The 21616-nt window shown below is 43.8% G+C and overlaps 1 protein-coding gene across 4 annotated transcripts in view; it reads left to right on the top strand.

Moving 5' to 3' along the window:
• Positions 1 to 864: 864 nt before the first annotated feature.
• PUF60 (poly(U) binding splicing factor 60) overlaps positions 865 to 21616 on the top strand; it is a 31105-nt gene continuing 10353 nt past the window's right edge. Inside the window, exons 1-5 of one of the 4 annotated variants that reach the window (XM_056333652.1) lie at positions 15003 to 15104; positions 15734 to 15893; positions 16049 to 16133; positions 16890 to 16979; positions 18002 to 18052. In XM_056333652.1, coding sequence (XP_056189627.1) covers positions 15775 to 15893; positions 16049 to 16133; positions 16890 to 16979; positions 18002 to 18052 — 345 coding nt within the window. In that variant the 5' untranslated portion in view covers positions 15003 to 15104; positions 15734 to 15774. Of the gene's footprint in view, positions 1020 to 1578; positions 1600 to 15002; positions 15105 to 15733; positions 15894 to 16048; positions 16134 to 16889; positions 16980 to 18001; positions 18053 to 21616 lie in introns of those variants that run through there. The other 3 variants (XM_056333653.1, XM_056333654.1, XM_056333651.1) reach the window with 3 other exon arrangements.

Here is a 21616-nt window from a genome sequence, read left to right on the forward strand (position 1 = left end):
TTAACTGTTTTTGATACACTTTATTGGCCTGAACTTTCTAAATCTTTTATAAAATGGGCTTTCAGAATCTGTAAACTTCTTGTAGATTTTCCTTAGTCTGGCATCTCTCCAGTAGTGGGGCCAAGAGGCCACTAGAGTCTCATGCCAGTTTAATTAAGTGCAAGGGGTAACAGCATGTATCTCTGTCCCTTACTAAGAACATTTTCTCTTTAGAGCGGATCTGCCACCTTGGGAAGCGATGTCTTTTTGGAGCCCTATTTGGGAGTAGCACTTCCATCCCTTGCGAGAGAAATCACCTGTGCCAGGTTGTTTGACCATGCCTTTGCATTTACATTTTAATGCAAGTGATTGGATCCACTGGGAAAGAGTAAAAGGGACAGCAGGGTGGGGACAATCAAGACACCATGATGGCGTTTCATTGCAGCAGTTCTCAGCAGGTGGGTCCTGGATCCATTCTCAACCTGCATATTCAGCAACTACAAATCTCCACAATAGGCAACTGGGGCATGTAACTCCGGATGCCCATATATAGACCAGGGACCACCCTGCAACAGCCAGGGCCCCGTCTGTCGCGCTTCCAGCATGTCACAGCACAGCCTTTGCCTGCAGGACGGGTCTGCCTTGCAGCCCTCAGCTTCTAGACCTCCCCCCCGCGAGAGGATTCCGCCCCGCGCAGGCCTCGTACGACCAGGCACCCCCCCGGGGCGCACACCGCGGGCCGGGGCTGGAGCAGCCAGGCCCACGGGGCACTGAACACCCCAGGTAGCGAAGCGAGGCGAGGCCCGAAGCACCCATGCCCGGCCGGGTCCCGCCGCCACCCCTGCACAGCGGTCCTGAGACAGACTGACCACACACCACAGTCACGTGACACCGTGAAGTTCTCGCGAGAGCTCTCCCCACAGCCCAGGGAACTCTCGCGAGAGTGTTTTCTTTCGCGCGCACCGCAGAGCTCTCGCGAGGGTTCAGCGCTGACTGCCGACGGGGTGGACAAGATGGCGGCTACAACGACCATCTCTCTGGTGAGCTGGGCGGCCGCCGCCTTCCCGCGGGCGAGCCGGGGTGGCGGTCTCAGGCCGAGCCGCTCTGCGCTGCGTCGGCAGGGCCGGAGGTCGGGGGGCGGCTCCTTGCCTCGGCGCGTCGTGCCGCGTTTGGCCCCGCCTGCGGCCCCGGCGGGGCGGGCTGGGTCGGGGCCTCCGCTCCGCTGGGCGCGGACGGTAGGCCGGGGCGGCTGCCGCGGGGTGACCGCGGCCCGCCGGCGGCCTTCCCGCCTGCGGCGGCCCGGTCCCCGGGGCCCGCGGGTGAGGCGGATCGTGGCTTTCCGCCCCTTGCGGCCGCGGTGCGGAAGGTCCCGCTGGTGCGGCGGATGGGGCTTCCCCCTCCGCGCCGCCGGCTGGGGCTGCCCTGGGCGGCCGCCCCGGCGAGGCTGGCCCAGCTGCCGGCCTGAAGCGGGCTCCGGCCGCGGGGCCCCGGCGGCGGGGCCGAGCGAGCGGTGCGGGGCTCCTCGGGGCGGCCGCTGGCGCCTGACCGGCGGCGGTCGTGTGCTTCCCAGGTGCCGCCGGTGGCTAGCGTGTGCTGCATACAGGCACTGGTGCTTCGGAGGTAGGTTTCCACGATACTGGGGTATGCGCGCGTGGCTTCCTTTGGACTTGTTTGCTGCTTTCCAAAATTCAGTTGTTTTAAAAGATCGAGCCAGATGCTAGGGCTTTTTGTAAATTATGTAGCAGAAGTCTTTCTCTCCTAGAGCCTTGCAGCCTGAGGTTAAAATGGGAGCTCCTTGTCACCTCTCCTGGAACGACTTTGGTGCTCGATGGGTGATGGTTATTTTTATATTTCCTTTCACATTTTTTATGCATTCACGGAAGAAACCCATCAGTATTGACTTTGTAAGAGTTTTTTCTGTTTTCAGGAGCATTCTGTAGAGCTTTCCTGAATGGACTGCTAATGCTGTAAGAGAGCAGAACACGTTCATTTCAGAGGCTTGTTTGTTTCCGTTGTGGGTTAATCTTAAATAGAAGAAATTAAAATACTTTACTGCTGCACTGTTCAGCCTTCCTTAGCCTACTTGTTTTTATTTTTAGCTAACTATGGAATTGTGTAAAATAGAAATATGAAACCTCCTAGGTGTCAAGCCTTCAGGGAAGGTAACCTGTAATATAATTGTGGATGCTGGGGAACTACAAAGAGATTGGCCAGGCTCATGTGCTCCCTCCAGATATCAGATGTTCATGGAGTACTGGGTTGAATAGACCATTGGTGTGACACGGCAGGATATTTCTTAATGCTTTTTCTGTTTTCTGCTTCCCCGCCCCCCCCCCCCCCCCCCGGTTTTCATAGAAAACAGTGTTTTTTTCTCATGAATAGATCTAATTCTAAATTTGCTCTGTTTTTCTTTAAGGGTCTACCTTTGAACCCTGAAGGAATTGTCTTTCGTGGTATTCCCCTTTTGAATTCAGAAATATTGAGGCTGATAATCAGGAGCAAATACGAGTAATTCTCACTTTGTTTCCCATCTCATCCTTGCTTAATTAGGGCTTCACTAGATTAGGAGGTTTGCCAGGCTAATGCTAGGAATGAGTGTTCAAGTCTTGAGCACCTGAGTTTAAATACAACTCCAGATATGACTGAAACCAAAAGGATGTTGCTTAGGATGTGTGAGGACATCAGATTTTGTTTTTACTCAAAGCCAGGGTGGTGTCTGACCTTTTATTTCACAGCACGCTGCTTCAGCCAGTTCATTTGGTGTCACTGTATATAGTTCTGTACATACATGTTTTAAAATAACAATGCATACAATTAAAAATAGTTAGCTAACTTATAACAACCAACCACTGCACACTTTTGCTGCTTGGAAGTGATGCTGTGGCTAGTCAAACAGAATGTCAGAGTTGCAAGTCTTGTTTACGGTGAATTATCAGGGCCTTACAACATAAACAGAAATATAAAGGCCTTGCTGCTTTTTCTATTTATCTGTGTATATTAGCCATTAGAAACAAATATAATCAACGCTGTCAAATAACCTGTTGTGTTACTTTTCTACAAATCTGCCATTTGGATTGAGTATGAAGAGCTGAGCAGAGTACAGTAATTCTAAGGAGTTTGATTATTTTCATTTAATTGACTTCAAACACCATTCAAATGTAAACCTGTTAGCTTGCACTGTCAGGTTAAAATGGACATTTGCATTCAGAGGATTACAGTCCTCTTGTATATGAAGCATTGCATCAAGTTCAAGCCAGTCTTGGTGAACTTGTGATTATTCTTGGGTCTAGGAGGATGAGTCATACAGGCTGCAGGAACTGAAAATTTAGTTTCAGAGCTGCTGCTGCTGCAGTGGGTGGCTGTATTGGCAGGAGCAAGGGGGTAGTGATGGCCTGTAGATGAGCACAAGAAATCGGCAGGAGCAGTCCTGTGACTGAAGGAAACGTGTAAGTACCATGACAGATGCGGGAGATGGAACAAGAGGCACGTTTTGAACGTGCTGATGTTACTCATCAGTGTTTGGCTACAGAAGAATTCAGAATAGCAGATATAAACTATGTTTCTGTTGGTACATCTGTCACTTACAGCATGTTTTGACAAGAGGCAGTAGATGTCATGTGTGAAGAAAATCAAGAGGATTTCTTGGACGGAGGATAATGTTAGAATACAAGCCTTGAGATGGAAGGAAGTGGCTTTTTTTATTTCATTTGTTCCCAGACTAGGTGCTATCTCAGTGTTTAAATGACATAATGTAAGAGAGCCTTCCAGGAACAAGAGTTCCAGCTCGACTGAGTATTGCATACTTTTATTCATTATGGGCTTTTGTAGTATGACTGGAAGATTTATTTTAAACTTCAGGACTGATAAACATCTTAAATTCATTCTTGTCAGCTTCATACTGACAAGTGTTAAGATACTTTTTTTCAAGTAGTATCTTTCATAAACTGCGTTCTTTATGGGAGTATAGTTCTCAACTTGCTGGAAAGAAGGTGAATCTGACCATCCAATATCGTGTTGATTCATCAACGTTTTTGCCACTATGTGTTTTACCTTGCTGTGCTTGAAGAAATGACACGTGGTCTTAGTGTTAATGGTTCTTGAAGTGAAGACCCAATTCAGGTCTCCCCACAAGCACCTTTTGCATGATCCCTGGCTGCTTTTCAGGTTCAACAGGAGTGCCGCGCTCTGTTTTAAATCCACTTTCCATGCGGGAAAGAAAATTGGCTGCTCTATGATGCGACCAGGAAATTTGCCTAAAGAGAGTCCAGTGCTTCTGCAGTCTTGTTAGAACAGCTGCAACATTTACTTTGTTCTGTGACAATTTAAATCCTGAAGGCTGGCTAGAAAAGCTTGAGAATTAAGGACAAAGTAACCTCAGTTAAGAGGATCTCGGTTACGGAATTTGGTAGACTTAGATTTTGCTTTCAGCTAACTTTCTGAAAGTAGGTTTGCAGCACAGCTCTGCTGTTGTACTGGAAAGTGTTAAATAGGAAGAATAATTAAAATGGAAAGCAGACGGCTTTTGTCAGGAACAGTGTATCTTGTAAGGAGACTGAGTTGGGTCTTACGAATTGTAACTCAAAAGCTCAGAAATGTTTGACACTTCAAGTGTACTGTGTGCTTATCAGATGCCATAAATCTACCTTACTTTGAGGCCATCAGTAAACATTTATTGAATGCATCTTGTATGAAAGCCATGCAGTTTGGTGAGGATATATAATGGGAATCATCACTTCTTTACCTAGCCTGTTTTTTTCTTCTCCTCCTGCCACTGAGAAAAAACATCTCTCTTTCTCATTTTGAAATGATAGAATTAAACTTCATACTGTTATGTATACGCATATTTTTTTCAACGTGTGCTTACTGTCATACTGTTGCCATAGGCCGTGCCCCTCAGCTTGCAATACAGGCAGATTTCCCATATGGCAAGCTCTCTTCCTTCTGTCAGAGCTGTAACAGGTTTTTTTCCTCTCTTCATGTGGTCTGCATGTGTGCCTGGTCAGTCAGCACAAGCAGCATATGTGCATTTAAGATGAAGATGTGCAGTGCTCAGTACCTCCCGCCCCTCTCCCAGATGCTCTTTAAAACCTGGACAACTTCAGATGCATCTGATACAAGGCTTAGAAGAAGGATGGAAGAGAAGCACGTTGCTGAGCTACTTCATGATACTAGCAACCTCATGCAAAAGCTGCGGGATGTGCTGCTTCCTGTTGGTATCTTGTTTCCACAGCATCCAAGTAATCATCAGCCATGTGTGGTTGTGGAAGGTGCCAGGCCATACAAAGCTAGGGCCAAGAACCCAAGTAGCATGCTCAGTAATTCCAAGGGGTCTTTTTCTTTTTTTTTTTGTGGGGTGCTTTTTTGCATTTACAGCCACTCACTCAGGACTGCTCAGTTGTCAGTGGAAGTATGTGGGTTAATTCACAGAGCCAAGGAAGTACCCTCCTGTGCCTGGGAGCCTGGGAAGGATGTGCTTAAGGAAATGACCACCATACGCTGCCCTTGATGCAGACTTTATCTTCCCAACAAACGTTTTATCTGGTTCTCATCAGTAACTGTGGGAGTCGGTAACAATGGTATTATACTTCTAGGACAAACCTACGAGGCATTTAATGTAGTTGCTGAGGGAAGCTTTGAGAAAAGATAGAGGGTGTGTGGGAAAAGGTTTGACTGGGGTAAAGCTTTGCTTTTTTCCTTCTCCTGACATTACTGAAGTTGTTTCACCTTTGCATTGTTAGATTGCTCTTGCTGCTGCCTGTGGTATAAGGAACACATAGTCTGCAAGCAACATCAGCGATTTATTGAAATATCTGCAGGATTGTTTTCTGTAGTGAGTCCACTGTATTGAGGGTGATCAGAATCACTGCAGGGCAGTCCTGCACAGGTATTTCCAGTACTTAACACTTTGCAGATTAACGTATTTGCAGTTTACTAATTGCGTGTGAATTTGGAGGTTTTTTTGAAGAACATCAACAATGCACATGTGCACTGTTCAGCAGGAAGGTCGTTAGCAGCAGCAGGCACCTCCAACGAAGATGTTAGTAGCAACAGGTGGTCCTCAGATACTTTTAACTGTAGAAGTTAAACTAGCCATTCTTAATTTTAACTGTAAAGTTGTGTGTTACACAAAGTAGTTGTGTATCTGCATTTGAGATTCAGCTGTGTTATTTACGGGATAAATTTTCTTAGCCTGGAATAGTAATTAAGTTCCCCATGAAGCTTATGAGGACCAGTACAAGTTACTTCAAGCTGCGTATACTTTTCTTTTGATCCGAGGTAATTCTTAAAACACATCTCTTCTGCATGTTTGAAATAGTTTACAGTGTCTGTGCTACTGCCGTAAGCAAGATACATGTGTAACATGCAGTGGACCATTTGTGCGCTGCTTGTGGTGACAGAATGGGCAACAATAAAAAATTCTTACAGAAGTATACGTTAATTATTAATGCAATTATGATGAAATTTCTCAGTAACCTGATTGGTACCTTTCATTGTTAGAAATGTTATAACACCTGTTATAATGGATTAAATCGTTAATATCTTGCTAATGAAACCTAAATACTTAAGACATTTGTTGCCACCCCTTTTGATACCAGTACTGTGAAAGTGGTGGTGTATGTCACAACTCGAGGCACTGGTCTTGGTACACATCCATTGTAAATGCTCCTTTAGTGCACGGTAGCCTCTTCACCCTCAGTGATGGTACTTCAGAATGATATGCAGTGCTTCTTGTTTTGGTATTTACCTGATTTCTTGGTCTTGTGAACTTTTTTGCACCACTTCTGTGCTTTTCCTATGCTCTTTCCAGACTCAGTTTTAACATTCTTTGAAATATATATACACCCCGAAAATGGATGCAGTACGTCTCTATTTGTCTCACCAGTTCCTTTTGTAAGGATAAAAGCATTACAGTGTTTCTGATTGTGCAGAAATACTATCATTAGCCTTTTTTGCCATCACAGAATATACTTGTGCAATTACTTGCCTGTCTGTCTTTTTGTATTCTTAAGATCACAGCTCAGTTAGATAATTTGTCCTTTCCTGTAGGAGGGGGGTGCATGTTCTCTGTTGGTGACTTCAGCAGTAACAAGCTTTGTCAACCAGAATTAAGTTCACTTAGCTGTTTTGTGCAGTTCTGGAGGAGAAGCAATCTGTCTACTTAATGTGGTTTTGTTTTAACAAGGCTAAGGTGGAATTGCTGTGAATATTCCTTATCAGGAAAGTTAATTTTTAAACAGAGCTGAGAAGTAATTTTGGGGGGAAATAGTGTACAGATGAAGGGCTGCTGGCCCAGCTTGGTGTTTTGGGCTTGGAGGAGCTGCAGCCTGTAGCCTGTCTGCCCAAGTAGGTTCTTGCTTTGCATGTTCAGTCCTCCTTGCCCTCACCTCTTGGGGGCTTCTGGACCACCTGTCTGTGAGACTTCTAACTTAGGATGACAACCTTGTAAAGGGTGCTAAAAGGATTAATTGTGGAAATGGTTATTGGATGCTGCTTAATAGGCTTTTTGCATATGGTATCAAAGGTACTGTGGCAATCCAGAGCATTATTTAAACAATCCAGTTCCCTCAGCCTCTCCTTACAGGGCAAGTGCTTCAGCCCCTCCACAGTCTTGCTGGCCCTTTGCTGGACTTGCTGTGGTTGATCAGTGGGTGCTGAGCAGAGTGCTGATCAGTGCTGTCTCTGTGGGCTCTGTCCCTGTTGTTGCATCCCAGGGTGCTGCTGTTAGTGCAGTCTGGCAGGAAGGCAGGTTGGCTTGCATTTAGTCTTCTGACCACCGGCACCCCTGGTTCCTTCTTAACAGAGCTACTCCTTGGCCTGGACCGTTGCAGGGGTTAGTCCATCATAGATTCACAGAACGGTTTGTGTTGGAAAGGGTCTTAAAGAGCATCTAGTTCCAGCTCCCTTGCTGTGGGCAGGGACATCTTCCACTGGACCAGGTTGCTCAAAGCTGTATCCAGCCTGGCCTTGAATAAATGCTACATTGCATCTGTGGTGGGTTGACCTTGGCTGGATGCGAGGTGATCACCAAGCTGCTCTATCACTCCCCTCCTCAGCAGAACAGAGGGAGAGAAAATATGATGGAAAAAAAACTTTTGTGGGTCAAGGAAAAGATGGTTTAATGAGCCAATAGCAAAAGTCATATGTGTGGAAGTGAAGGAAGACAGAAGATGTTATTCTTTACTTCCCATCAGCAGGTGATGTTAAAGTATTTCTTGGGAAGCAGGGCTTCAGTACCTTATAGAGGTTGCTCTGGAAGATCAACATCGTAAATAATGAATGTCCCTCCTTCCTCCTCCTTTCTCTTAACTTTTATATCTGAGAGATGTCATATGGTATGGAATATCCCATTGGTCACTTTGGGTCAGCTGTCCTGGCTGTGTCCCCCTCCCAAGATCTTGCCTACCCAGAGCCTACTGGGTGGAGAGCCAGCCTGGATGCTGCGTGAGCACTGTTTAGAAGCAGTCAAACCCCTGGCGTGTTATCACCACCTTTCTAGCTCCCAGTACAAGCATAGCACTGGGCTCAGCCAGACTCAGTACACCATCCAAGGTGTGGGATGATTGATCTTCCGTTGGATTTCTTTAACTTTTTATTGGCAGTAAACTTTTTTGACCTATGGTGTAAGCTGTGTTGGGAATCTCAAGAGTTTCAGTCATGTTTCGCATTGACAGAAATCCTTTTGGAGCTTGACAGTGTCAAATGAGAGCAAGAGGGGGCTATCTTCTGAGAGCAAATGGTGGAGAGAGCTTGTGGTTGACCATTGAAATTATATGCAGGCTCTGTCACTGCACTTACTGTGTTGTCTATAGCTGCATTAAATGGAGAACGGTTAGCTGGAGGATTTGTCAGTAAGAAGGTGAGATGATTGTAAGGGAAAATGGTGATCCCTTTTGGGAGGAATATGTTTCCTTGTGTCTTTTATTTTCATGTTTGTAATAAGGAGAAAAAGGATCATGTGCATATTGATTTATTTTAGCACTGTATTGTAGCTTGACAGGAACTGTAGTTTTCTTTCTTTGAGAGTTGAAAATTGAGGTGCAGGTGATTTCTGCATCATTTATCCATGACAGCTAAATGATAATGCAGAGCATGCTGCATATAAAGGTAACATCTGTAAGATTTTGTTGTTTCTCAGAGCTGTCCCAGCGGGGAGTTCTATCAAATGCCGTCAAAAATGTATCATGAGGAATTGTTTCAAGGCTACACAGATTACTAGTGTGCATGTATTTAAGACTTATGTTTCCAGATGTTGGATTTGCATAAATTTGGTGCTTTGTAAGAACCAAGTTATGCTAGTGGACAACATTAGTGCAATTTATCATAAAATCTCCTTGCATTTGAACAGGAGAGATATTACTGGCCAAATACGCAGTCATGTAAACAGTTTGGTCATGAAATGCTAGAAAAATGACATGTTTCGAAAGGTTTTGATCCCTGCTCATTCTCTATAGATCACATCTTGTAGGACGGTGGAAAAAAAACTCAGATGTGCCCCATGCTCTATATTGTAGCAGTATATTACCTGTGCATGCTGGCAGTAACAGAAGAAATAACTCACTTGCACTGCTGTTCCCATTTGGAAAAAAAGTATTCTATAGGAGGTGGAAAAGAGTAGCTGCTAAAGAAATTCAGAAATAGTAAAAGGTCATTGTGCACAGAAAGGCTTGCAAAGTTAGAGTTTACAGCTGAATCCATGAAGTCTTGGAGAGTAAATAGGGGCAAAATACTTAAATGGGTATATATACTTAAAGAAGGACCTTTTCTGAAAAATAACCTATTGTGCAAGGAAAAACATTGCCTTTGACGAGGCATTTGGGTGATTCTTCTTCCAGCTTCAGTACTGGTGTGGGGTGTTGTAGTATGAAAATACTCAGATTAATACAGGTTCCCAAGTGCTGATGCAGATGGTAGAGCAAGGATTAGACTGAGTATCCTGGCCAGGTACTTCATCAGTCCTTTTCCCACCTCTGTATTACTTAATCTTTGGGTTGTTTGCTTGTTGTGGTTCCTAAAATAAACAAGATTCTGTGTTTTTCTTTCTCTTGTGTGTGTTTATACTTCAGAGAAATTCTCAGGCATGTAATAAATTTCCAATGAATGTGCGTGAACTCTGGGAGTTCAAACCACCTTAAAGGGCCAAGCAATGTTCAGAAGCAATACTCATAGCAACAGGTATACAGTTTCTATTTATTTCTCTTTTAAAAGAAGCTCCTGTTCTCTTGCTTCTGTTGTCAGCTTCTCTCCCATTTTCCTTGTTCCCTCCTAACTGTTACAGTGTGTTTAAATAAGGCAGTTTTCAAGGTCACCAGCCTTGGTATAAAGTGGCGCCTGCTTTTCAACAGGTACTGTTAGGTTACTGCATAGCAGACCAATTGTGCTGAGCCTCTTCTCGGTAGTGGTGTTATCCTAAGGTGCCAGGAAAGAGCAGAGCAATAGTCTCTGAATGGCAATGGAGATTGGGATTATTTTACATAATCTGTTGCTCTTTAGATAGACTGGAGTAACAGAGGGTGGTCTTCCTTGAAGAAACTCTCAGTGTTGAAAGGTACACGATGATAAATTTTTGTTACAGCTGTACTGTGGATCAGCAAAGATGTGTCTCTGTGGTTTCTTTCCAGAGGGATGTGTGGTGCGAAAGAGCTTGGAACCAGCAGTGCCTGGGTCTGCCATCTGGGATGCTCTTTGTCACTTCTACATCATTTCCTCACCCTTAGTTTTGATTTTGTCCTCCATGCTGGACATAGGATGTTACCAACCTTTTTTTGGAAACTATACCATTTAATGAGCTCAAATGTCTAAATTACATTAAATGTAGATATACAGTGGTCTTTATTTTTAAGAATCATAACAGATTATGATCAACGGAGTGGCTTTTTTGTTGTGAGTGGTTAAATTTGATAGCCCTTCCACTCTGTTTTTCTTCTCCTAAATCTCATAGTTTCTGAATTGGAATAATTCAGTTTTTAAAAGCTGAGAGGAAAAGGAAACAGCAATAGGAAAAGGTGTGGGCTTTTTTAATCGTCTGCAGAAAACTGAAGTCACTGAACTTGACTGTATGGTAACATACATAAGATGTAAGCAAGTGGGAAGGGGAGCCAGAAGAGCTGGATTTGAATTTTTTTTTTTTAGCCAGTTGGTTAAGAACAAGAATGTTTTGGGTTTTTTAATAACTGTTTTAAATGTTCCACAATCAAAATGAATCTTGGAGGTTATGTAGCCTTCCTGTACCAAATAGGTCACCATTACACACACATATATATATATATACACACGTGTAGATGTGGCTGTTAGGGACACAGTTTAGTGGTGGACTTGGCAGTGCTGGGTTAACAGTTGGGCTTGATGATCTTAAAGATCTTTTCCAACCTAAATGATTCTATATCACTTTCCTGATATTTGTTTTCAGTTTGCATGTGGACTAAACAATGGTAGCTTTTGATCTACTGATTAAAAAAAAAGTGTGCGTTTGAGTCTCCCAGTTTGCAGCCATGAACCAGTTCCAGCTACCTCTGTTCTTATTCATGTCAGCTTTCTTGTGTTGCACTTCTATTCCCCTTAGGTCTTCATGTGTTCAGTGTAGCCATGAACTTTATTTGAAGGGACTAGTGAAGTTAGTGAAGTGACTGCCATCTTTAGAACACTCTGTTCGTATACTTGTAGAATACAAGTTTTTACATTACGAGAGTTTATTTTGCATGTGCTGTATGTTAGAAAATGCTCACAAATGGTGAACTCGAGGCTTGAATGCACAAAAACAGAAGTCTCAATTGTTGCTATAAAATAGAGTTAAGAATGACCTAGGATTTACCTCTCTGAACATTAGCAAATTCATCCTGCGGCTTTCTTTACTTTCAATGTAGGTGAGCTCCACTTCTTGCTCTTAATAGTCTGACTAAAGAACAAAGGAACCATTGTAATTTGGTGGGAGGCAGCATGCAAGTTGCAGTTGCCAATACAGGCAAGTGGGCTACTCTGGGAGAGACCTAGCAGCTGGTAAAGGGAATGTTAAAAATCTTGTTTTCAGCTATTAACTTGGGTTTTTCCCATGATGATTTTTATACTGAAACCAGTAGTGCTCACAGACATGTCTATTCAGTCTATTATGTGTCTACTGAACAGATTAAGATATTTGTCCATTATGGTATTTCAAGTGGTTGATGGTGAACATTGAATTGAGAGAAGAAATTAGTTCTGCTTTTGATGGATGATACAGGCAGAATTTAGACAAACAACAAAGGCTGCTTTAAGCCAAGAAGGCGGTGAGGTTGTGAGATGGATGGTTCAAACAGTGGGACCGTTGTGCTGTTGCCTTTTTTTTCCCTTACACTGATTTGGTAGGAAAATAGAGTTCCCTCATGGTGCAGTGTGTGAATCAGACCCGTCTGGCTGTGCATCCTCACAAGAAACGGACAAGATTCTTTTGGGAAGATGAACACAGTTTACCTCATGGGAGGAACCTTCTAGTCCAGTAGTCACTGTCACTTAGGTAAATTAATGGACAGAGGATCTCAAGATGAAGAATGACTGGGCAACGTGATGGCAAATGTTGTTTATTAAGTTAGAACATATAATGCATGTATGGTGGGGAAAATAAAGATAGTGTGCACTGTGACAGGGTGTAAAGTAGCCTTTTCCTGCGTGCACTAATTAAGGTTTATCTGCTTAAAAGGAATGTCACCCCAGTGAGTAAAGTAAGAAATTTGGTTAATGAGCTGACTAAGCAGCATTTAGCATCAATCCTCTCCTGAATCAGCTGGAGGAATGGATTCATGGCAGCCCTGCCTCAAGGGGAAAGTAGGTGTGGAGTCCCTCTGTAACAGCTTGGAGGGGTGTCAGCTGGGGAGGCTTGTTGTGCAGAACCCCACGTAATGTCACGGTCCTGCATCCAGTCTATAGGCAGCAAAAGCAGACCCAGCAGATACAGCTGGGGATTGCAGCCTTCCTCATAGGTACTTAATGTTCTTAGTGCTGAAGGGCTGTCCCATTGAAGCTTCTGTTCTTACAGCTAGAGCTTGCAAATACTATAGATAAAGCAGGTATTTAGGAGGCATTGAATTCGGGGGCTCTTGTGCTCTGCATTCCGCTCCATTTTAGTGGGAGGACTTGAGGGTGGTTACCTTGGGCCTGGGCCAGGGTGCCTTCTGACATGTTGCTGCTTTTCTCCTCTGCTGCTTCATGAACCATGCAATTTCTGTTACTTCCATAGTAATTTTTTAAATCTTTATTATTATTCTAAATTGAGAATGCCATGTGAATGCGCTGGAGCTTCATTTATACTTGGGTGGTATCTGTCATTTACTGTGGATAGAATTCATGTGATTAAAGTATCTTAACTATTTTGCATTTTTCCTCATCGTAAACAGAACAGTCTACATTATTGATATGTGGAAAAAATACTAAAATACTGTAAGTTAAAATTGGGTTGTCAGGGAACTTGTGATTCTGGAGGAAATGAGTGACCAGTCTGTTGTCTATTGAGTAGTAGTGCAGTAAACACAGTGCAGGAACTGGGCTGGTGTTCTCTGGGGCTGTAAGGTGTACAGTGTATGGATCTCCTGGAAATGTGTGTGTACTTTTACCTAAATCATCATCATCAGCTCATCTCTTTACCAGTGGGTGTTCCCCTTTGCCTTATGGTGGAATAAAGAAAATGCAATGAAACATGCAATTTGTGTGCAGCCATGATGCAGCATCTTTTGCTTCTGAAAGACATGTTTTTCTCTCTGAGACTTTGGAGGCAGCCAAAAACCAGCTTTTTGCGGTTTTGCATTTTGGTATTAGATTCATAAGATCTTTTTTTTCTGGAGGAGGAGATCAGTGGTCTCTCAGAGACATGTATGTCCATAGGAAAAGCCTTAACTTGTTAGCCAGTACCATGAGTGCCATGAGCAAGTGATTGCTCTGAATGAATGGGAACCAAATGAGTGGGAATACTCATTGTTCCTTCTGCTAAAATGCCAATTACTTTGATATTAGATCTTTTCCAAGTGACAGCTTTGTTCCTATGCCAGGAGAGCTGGTTTTGTTTTGCCATGTGAATGAGTCTGTTCCTTTTTTCTATACTGTGCTTATTACAGAGTGCTTACATTTTTTTTTCCCTGTAACTGGAGAACTGAGACATCTGTTAATAGGTTTGTAATGATGAACTCTTACTTTGGTTGGAAATTACGTGATGGTACTTCTGGGATGCCAAAGAGTAATACCCTGAGGATACAAATTGGTGGATGCTTACCAGAAAGACATAAGCTGCTGAATCACTTTAACCAAAACCAGGTTGATAAGTATACCTTAGATAAACCTGTTGTTACTTAATGTGGTAGGAATAATTGACAAGTTTTTTTACAGGAATGAACTTGGATGTAAAATGTGAGCATGAGGTAGAGTTGTCACTAGACTGTTTAAAAAACAACTAACAACACAGCTAACATCTGTTAGCTTACATGTATATCTGAAGTCACAAAAAGTCAGTTCCGTGGCCCAGAAGCTTTTCTAGACCTATTCTGATGTTGGGCTTGGGAATCTGCATGGGCAGGTAGGTGCATCTTGTACTAAGTATGAGAATAATGCTGCTTTGTTACTGAGTGACTGGAACAATATGTGAGATTTGAAAAAATTTCAGAGAAGATTTTAAAAAGAGAACTGGGGAAACCAAGGGTGACAAACCAGTATAGGAAGAGATGTAAGGAGAAAATAGATGGGTATGTTTGACAGAGTTTTAACTGTTGAGAGGTAGGATGGAAATGATGTGAGTGAGGACTGGGGATTTTAATTTTCTTTTAACTGAAAATCTAGTGGTTGGGGAACTCTTTAAGCATCCGACGTGTTCATCAGTTTGTACACTTGATGGGATAGCTCTCCCATAGGGAGTGGCTAGAATACTAATAGGTTTTTGTGAATTACTAGTAGGTTTGGGAAGACTTTTTAGCCCCTATGACTTTCTGGCATTAAGTGCTTTGGGTTTCTGGGAATGAAAAACTTGGTCACTTTTGCAAGAACAGTTTTTTCATTATTACTTTCTGTTTTCTCAGGGTACAGAGTCCATTAAGATGGAAAATGGACAAAGCACGGCAGCTAAGCTGGGGCTTCCTCCCCTCACACCAGAACAGCAGGAAGCTCTCCAGAAAGTGAGTAAACATGATGTGAATTTGCTTCTTAGAACTCTTGTTTGTTTGTTTGTTTGGGGTTTTTTGACTTCTTGTTGTTTTTTTTTTTGTTTTGTTTTGTTTTGTTTTTTTAATGAGCATCTCTTACTGATGTTTTAAAAGGGAACTCGCCTACCAAGGATATGTATGGGGTGATGGCTATGCTGTGTGTGGATTCACACTTCCAAATTTGTACTCAAGAATTATTTGTTTTGGTTTAGAGTTTATAGATGCGTTTTGAGGAGCATGATGTGGAATTTCCTGTTGGGGTGGGGAGAATGTTTTCAATAATAAAAAAAGTAATCAAAATCATAAGTAAATAACATCTTAAGATCACATTGTAATTCTAAGACAATATGCAACTGCCACAAAGTTCTGTGAGGAGCAGCCTGTACTCCACAAGGAATAGGTTTCTGATATGCTCCAGCTGGTCTTCTATTCTATCCACACAAAAACACATCATGAAATATCTCTATTTTTCCCTTATGCTCTTTCCCATCTTAAAGAGACCCCATAGCAAGTATTTTCAACCCATTTGAGCCAACCTGTTTTAATCTAGATAAAATTTCAGTCCAGCTCTGATTTCTGGTTGTTGGTCCTGTTTTATACAGCTGTTGGGGAGGTTACTGCTGACTTCTTGCCCACTTTCCTCATGGGAGTGAGTGATGCCTGGCTTACTGAGAGGAGAGCAGAGTTGGGAAGAGAGGGGAAACAAAACAAAACCAGGGAGTCTGGGAACTGTGGGCTAGGTGTCTTCTGTGCTCTGGTGAGGCAAGTAAAGTATTGTTCTAGGTAGGCTTCGTGTGAATGTTCCCATAATGTTGAAGCTGCTTGTGTGTGTGTTGTTTGGCTCACAGTGTGAAACGGCCTCGTTTCCTCTGGCTTCTCCATAGCTGACAGATGTAAATCCCCTTGTCCGTTTCCAGGTTTCCGAAGCACACGTCTCAAATCCACGATTTAGAGCCTACCGTTCCCTGGCACCTCCCAAACACGTACAGCCATGGAAAGCAGGTGCCTGAGGGGTTGGCTGAATGTGTTTGTACCGTCCCCTGGGAATAGGCACATATGTGGGTGTTAGGCTTCCCTTGGCAAAGAGCCTCCACGTCAACACCACTGGGTGTAAAGCCCAGGCTTTGTCAAATTTGTAGAAGACTGAAAGAAAAAGACAAGTCAGTCTTGTGTCTGCAGGCTAGGAACCAGAAAAGGAGAGCTGGAGCATTTTAGTGAGCAATAGCAGTGGACCTTCCAAAATAGAATAGGCCAGATGTGATAAGAAAAGAGAGGGGGAGTGCCCAGTCAAGGGACTGGACGTGGGGATTTGGAGGCCCTTCCCTTTTGTAGAAACTCTTTGTCCAGATGTTCTCTGAGTGGAAAGGACTTGAAGGAGGCTATCTGTCCTGCCCTCATCCCAGCAGGTAAGGTGCTATGGTGGGATCTAAGGGGCAGAGGGCGGAAGAGGGGAAAATGCTAAGTGTCTAGTGCATGCTGCTTTCCTAACATTGCGCCTGCTGCAGATTGAGTCCATCCAATCCTTTGCTCAAGCATTATGCTGTGTTTCAGGGCTCACGACTCCGAGACGCAGACCAAGATGTTAGTAAGCTGTTGGCCGCTGGCTAATGTACAGTGCCTTAGTGCTTAGGGCTGGAGCGCCGAGAAGTTCCACTGGCAGCCAGTTGTGTGGTTCTGGGGACCTGTGGTGTAAAATCAAACTTCGTTCCCTGCTCTGTGGTATTGTCCTGTGACTACAGATTTGGTATTTCTTTCCAGGCAAAGAAGTATGCGATGGAGCAGAGTATCAAGAGTGTGCTGGTGAAGCAAACCATCGCCCACCAGCAACAGCAGCTCACCAACCTTCAGGTGAGAGGCCCTCTGAGATGCTCCTTCTGTGTCTTACTCTCTCGCACAAGGTGGAGTTCTTTTTGCACTTAGAATCAGAGCACAGCCCTGAGGCCTGCCTGGAGCTAGGTTCATGTGCTTATGTTTCCACAGTGAAATCGAAATATGCTGTCTTCAGCTCACTAAAGAAACCCCCTTTGCTCCCCTGCACAAATTGCCCCCCCAATTTCACTTATTCAAAGAGCAAATTTTTAAGTTTGTCTCCTGTTGGCTGGCCAGATGCTTCTTGAAAGGCCAGAAGCCAAAGAATTTGCTGTGGGTTTCACTTTCAACTTACATTTAAGGTGGCGTCTAGGGTTAGTGGGAACCTTTCACCATCTCTTCTGCTTGAGGGGAGGGTGCCAGTCTCTCCTGTTATTGACAGTGCTACCCCATTTCCCTCCCCTTCACCCAGGTGCTCTTGATTTCAGAGAAGCTCCGTTGGCTATTCCTGCTAATGCTGGAATGCCTATGTACTGGGAGAACTCTTAAGTGGTATTTAAATATCTCCCTTTCTTCAAAGGTTTCTTGAACATATCTCACTGCCTTCTAGTCAAAGTTAGGAAACTCAAAATAATGGCTTTTGGATTATTTTTTTTTTAATGAAAAATCACTGTGGATGTGCTTGCCACATTAGGCAGCTCTGGCCTTTCAGGGCTGTGCGTGTTTCTAAGTGTCTGATCTAGTTGAGGGGCTCCTTTTTAAATGCTGGGGGTGAATCAACGACAGTGGTTGCAGAGGTTACTATTGCCTTGAGTCCCCCCCCCCTGGGAGAAGACCCTGCTTCCTGAGGCAGTGGCAGCAGCACAACTCCACCCTGGCCTGGTGGGACTGGAATCTGCAGGGTCCCAGCGCTGGACAGTCCTTGGGACCAGGCAGTGAGGGGCAAGGAAGGAGAGGCCTCTCTCGCAGGTTCCCTGTGCCGCCGCTCTGCTTGAGTTTTTACAAACAGCCGTAGTATGCTCAGCTCCAACAGACTGAACTCTGTCTTTACTGTCTTTCAGATGGCAGCAGTGACAATGGGCTTTGGAGATCCTCTCTCACCTTTACAATCGGTCAATAGACATATTCACTTCTTCTTGGGCACTTTGTCTTAGTCAGGGCCTAGAGTGGGGAAGTATGTAGTGGTAATACAATGCTCTTAATTCAACCCAGCACAACCCTCCCACATACCCACCTGTTATGGACAAGCACAACAAGCAGAGGCAAAGTGTAAACTCCCCAGAGGAAGACCCTAGGCTGGGTGCAGTCTGCTGTGACACTGGCAGTCGGGGTCCTGGAGTCAGTTGGCAAAGAAAGCTTTAGATTTCGAACAGTTCTGAACACACCTGTGAAATTGTGGGAGCTGCATTTCTAGGGATGCTACAGTTCTGAGGTCCTGACCTAAAACTAACTGCCAAGGTAACTCACAAATGGGCAATTTCTTATGAAACAAACTCTCAGCACTAGAGACCTGGCAGCTAAGGTGCTGGGGAGGACTGGGGCACTATAGGTTTGCAGAACATGTTGTAGCCCAGATGTAACTGCTCTTTACTGTGCATGTTTCCAGACTAGGTGAATATGGCATGTTTCAAGTAAAGTAAAAGCAGGATGGAAGTTAACAAAACTGCAGGACTATTCAGAGAACCTGTGCAGTCCTTTAGTGCTGGAATTTCTAATCAAGACACCAGAGAGCTTAATTACCTGGGATTATGCATCCCCTCCTTTCTCCTAGACGTGTTGGACAACGGCCACTGCAGAAAGTGTCCTATAGCTCCACTCTGCATGCAAAGGTTCATTTGTAAATTATTTTGCAAATTTGTAAATATGTTTCCATCTTGCTGGAATGTAATGTTTCTGCTTGGTGTAAAATCCAACTGGAGGCTTGTACTCCAAAATGAAAGATACTAAAACTAAAATCACCCATTTTTCCTCCCTTAACACTGCCACTGTAGGTAGTGTGTCAGCAAGGGAGCCAAAATAAATTTTATGGGGATATATGTTTGGAATGGAATAGAAGCATACATCTCGATGTGAATTTGGCATAGCTGGTTTTTGAGCCCTCATGCCCAAGGAACTTCTACCAATTAATGTAGATGCTTACTTGGATAGCATCACTCCATCAGTTTTGCTTAACTTTTTTTGGCTCATTCACAGCTGGGCAACAGATGAAAAACACATACTGATAATGTAACTGGAAATGTTTAATTTCTCTTCAGCCTCAAGGGCATGGTCAGTATTGTGAATCCTTTTCCCAAGACATTCCTCCCTCTAGGGAGTCAGAGACTACTGCCGATGGGACAGAACCTAGGAGCAGGAGTCCGCACTGAATCGTTCGACTGTGGTACAGTTCCATGTAGCTAGGATACCCTGTCCTCGGCAAATGCTTTATCCCAAAGCTCACCAGGAATGTAGAAAATGCAAACAGACCGCTGTCCAACACTTTTTTTTTTTTTTCCCTGTTGACAAGATTCATCAGTTCCTGCGTGAAGGAAGTGCAGCCTGAACTTCCTATTGCAGTATCTTAGTGCCCAAGATTAAAGCTTCCTGTCTACTTAATCCTCCAAGTATTACAGCACAAGATTTCTATGTCATTTCAGCAAGATGAGCACAATTTCCTGGCATCATATTAAAATTGAAGCTAGTAGTGATGTTTTTGCATCACCTCCTTTGTTTAAAGGAGCACTCCCAAAATGATGATTTGGCTTGTCCTTAAAGTACTTTTCATAAGCACTTAACAGCTAAACATTACGTAGGTCCAACTATTAGCTGCTGCCTTTATGAAGGTTGCAGATAATTTAAACTCCATTTTATAGGCGGAGAAAGAGGGCCAGTGGCCAGTAAAATCTGCTTAGTGTAGCTAGTGAAAACAGTGAGATTTCTAGTCATGAGTTTTTGATGCTGTCATCTGCTTAGTTCACAGGTGTACGTTGCATCATTCCCGTAACGTGATGCTACCAATTCCTGTTAGCGATCCACATGTGCCTGTAGTCATCATGGTCCACCTCAGTTCTGCCTTTTGTAGGTCCAGATTTCTAATATGTTGCTGATGTAACAGAGTCCTCCTAACTCCACCTGACCTATTTTGTTAGGATCTCTGCAGCAGGGTAAGATGTCGATTTCCTCCTGTAAAGGTTTCTGCCATAGGAGAGGACAAATGACATTTTTCTTGCACCTGTTGCATTGATAACTGAAAAGAAGAGAATGTCCTCTTCATTAACTCTATCCCAGCCAAAACCAGGACAATATATTGACCCTTCAGAAGGTGAAAAGTCCCTCTGCCTGTGCGAGACTGCGGTGTCTTGTCAAGAAGCACTCCTCGTAAAACGCTTTAAATTTTTATCACGGTCTGTGGCACCATGGGTGAGGCACTTCACTCAGACACTTGGGGTTAGAATGGTGATGGCTCTGAACCTGTAAATGGACACACTACACAGAGTGAGGGGCTACTGATCACTGGCTTTCCTGCACCAAAGCTGGGAATGTGTTGGAGAACCTGGGAGACAACACATCAGCTGTCCTGCGTGTACACGTGCCATAGTCCTCCTAGTCACAGCATTGCAGAGTAAATTGAAAAACAGCTTGTTTTTAACTGTGTGAAATACTTAAACCCAGTCAAGAGGCAAGCTTAATATCACTTCAGGAGCAGCAGTATGGGGTGAGAACCATTCCTGTTTATAGTATCCCTGCTGTATTGAATAATAGGAGTTGAATCTTTACAGTTTGTTTCCTCCTATGGTCAATGTCAATTACCTACAGGTACTATGAGGGAGAAGGATTTCTTCAGGTACAGTTTGTGTCTGTGATTCTGTGACTATCACAGATAAAATGCTGTCCCTTCTGTTTTACCGTCTGAGTTGAGCATCCCCAGACACGTCAGAGCTCATTGTGCTCGTGCTTGTTACAGCATTCTGAAAGTAGGCCTCTTGTAAAGGCCTCAGTTAAAGACCCTCTTAAACAGTGGTGGTGGGGAAGAGGTGGTTGTTCAGAGCTCCCTGCTTTGGTGCCCAGCACTGTGGTGCTGGGAAGTGAGAGAGGCATCAAGCTTAACGCTGCATTTGCCTACTCTGCAACAGTCCAGTCCGTAGCCCTTACTGCTTTACATTTGTTCCATCTGTTCCAGGCAGAACAGGAATGAAGCCCCGTGCATATCTCCAACGCACTGTAATTCAGTCTTGCTGATCATAGGGAGCTGCCTCTACAGAGACCTAATTTCTGCCTTGGTCCCAAGACGTGCTGCTAGGATATGCTGGCCAAACCTGTGATTTTTTTGTTTTGTTTTGTTTTGTAGGCAGCATCTTCCTAGAATAATTGTTCATTAGTAGTAGCAATTTAGAATTGCAATAAGGGTGAAAAATAATTGAAGGATATACTGCTTTTTTGGATACCTGCTGTAAGAAATTTCTGGATTTGTCTTGCAAACAGGTTTTCAGGCATACTTAGGAGAAAATAGCACAGAGACCTTCTCTGCACCGAAACTGATAAGGGCGGAGTCTTTGGGGGCTGCACCACTATCTGAGCCAGTAACAACAGGCAGTGATAAGTACTAGCACCACACACTTAACAAAGAAGTTTTGTTTAACCATTTAATTTTTTTTGCTTTGCTTTTGAACTGTGTGGTGGAAGTGGTGCCTAGTACT

The sequence above is a fragment of the Falco biarmicus genome, chromosome 3, assembly GCF_023638135.1.
Source record: "Falco biarmicus isolate bFalBia1 chromosome 3, bFalBia1.pri, whole genome shotgun sequence".
NCBI lineage: Eukaryota > Metazoa > Chordata > Aves > Falconiformes > Falconidae > Falco > Falco biarmicus.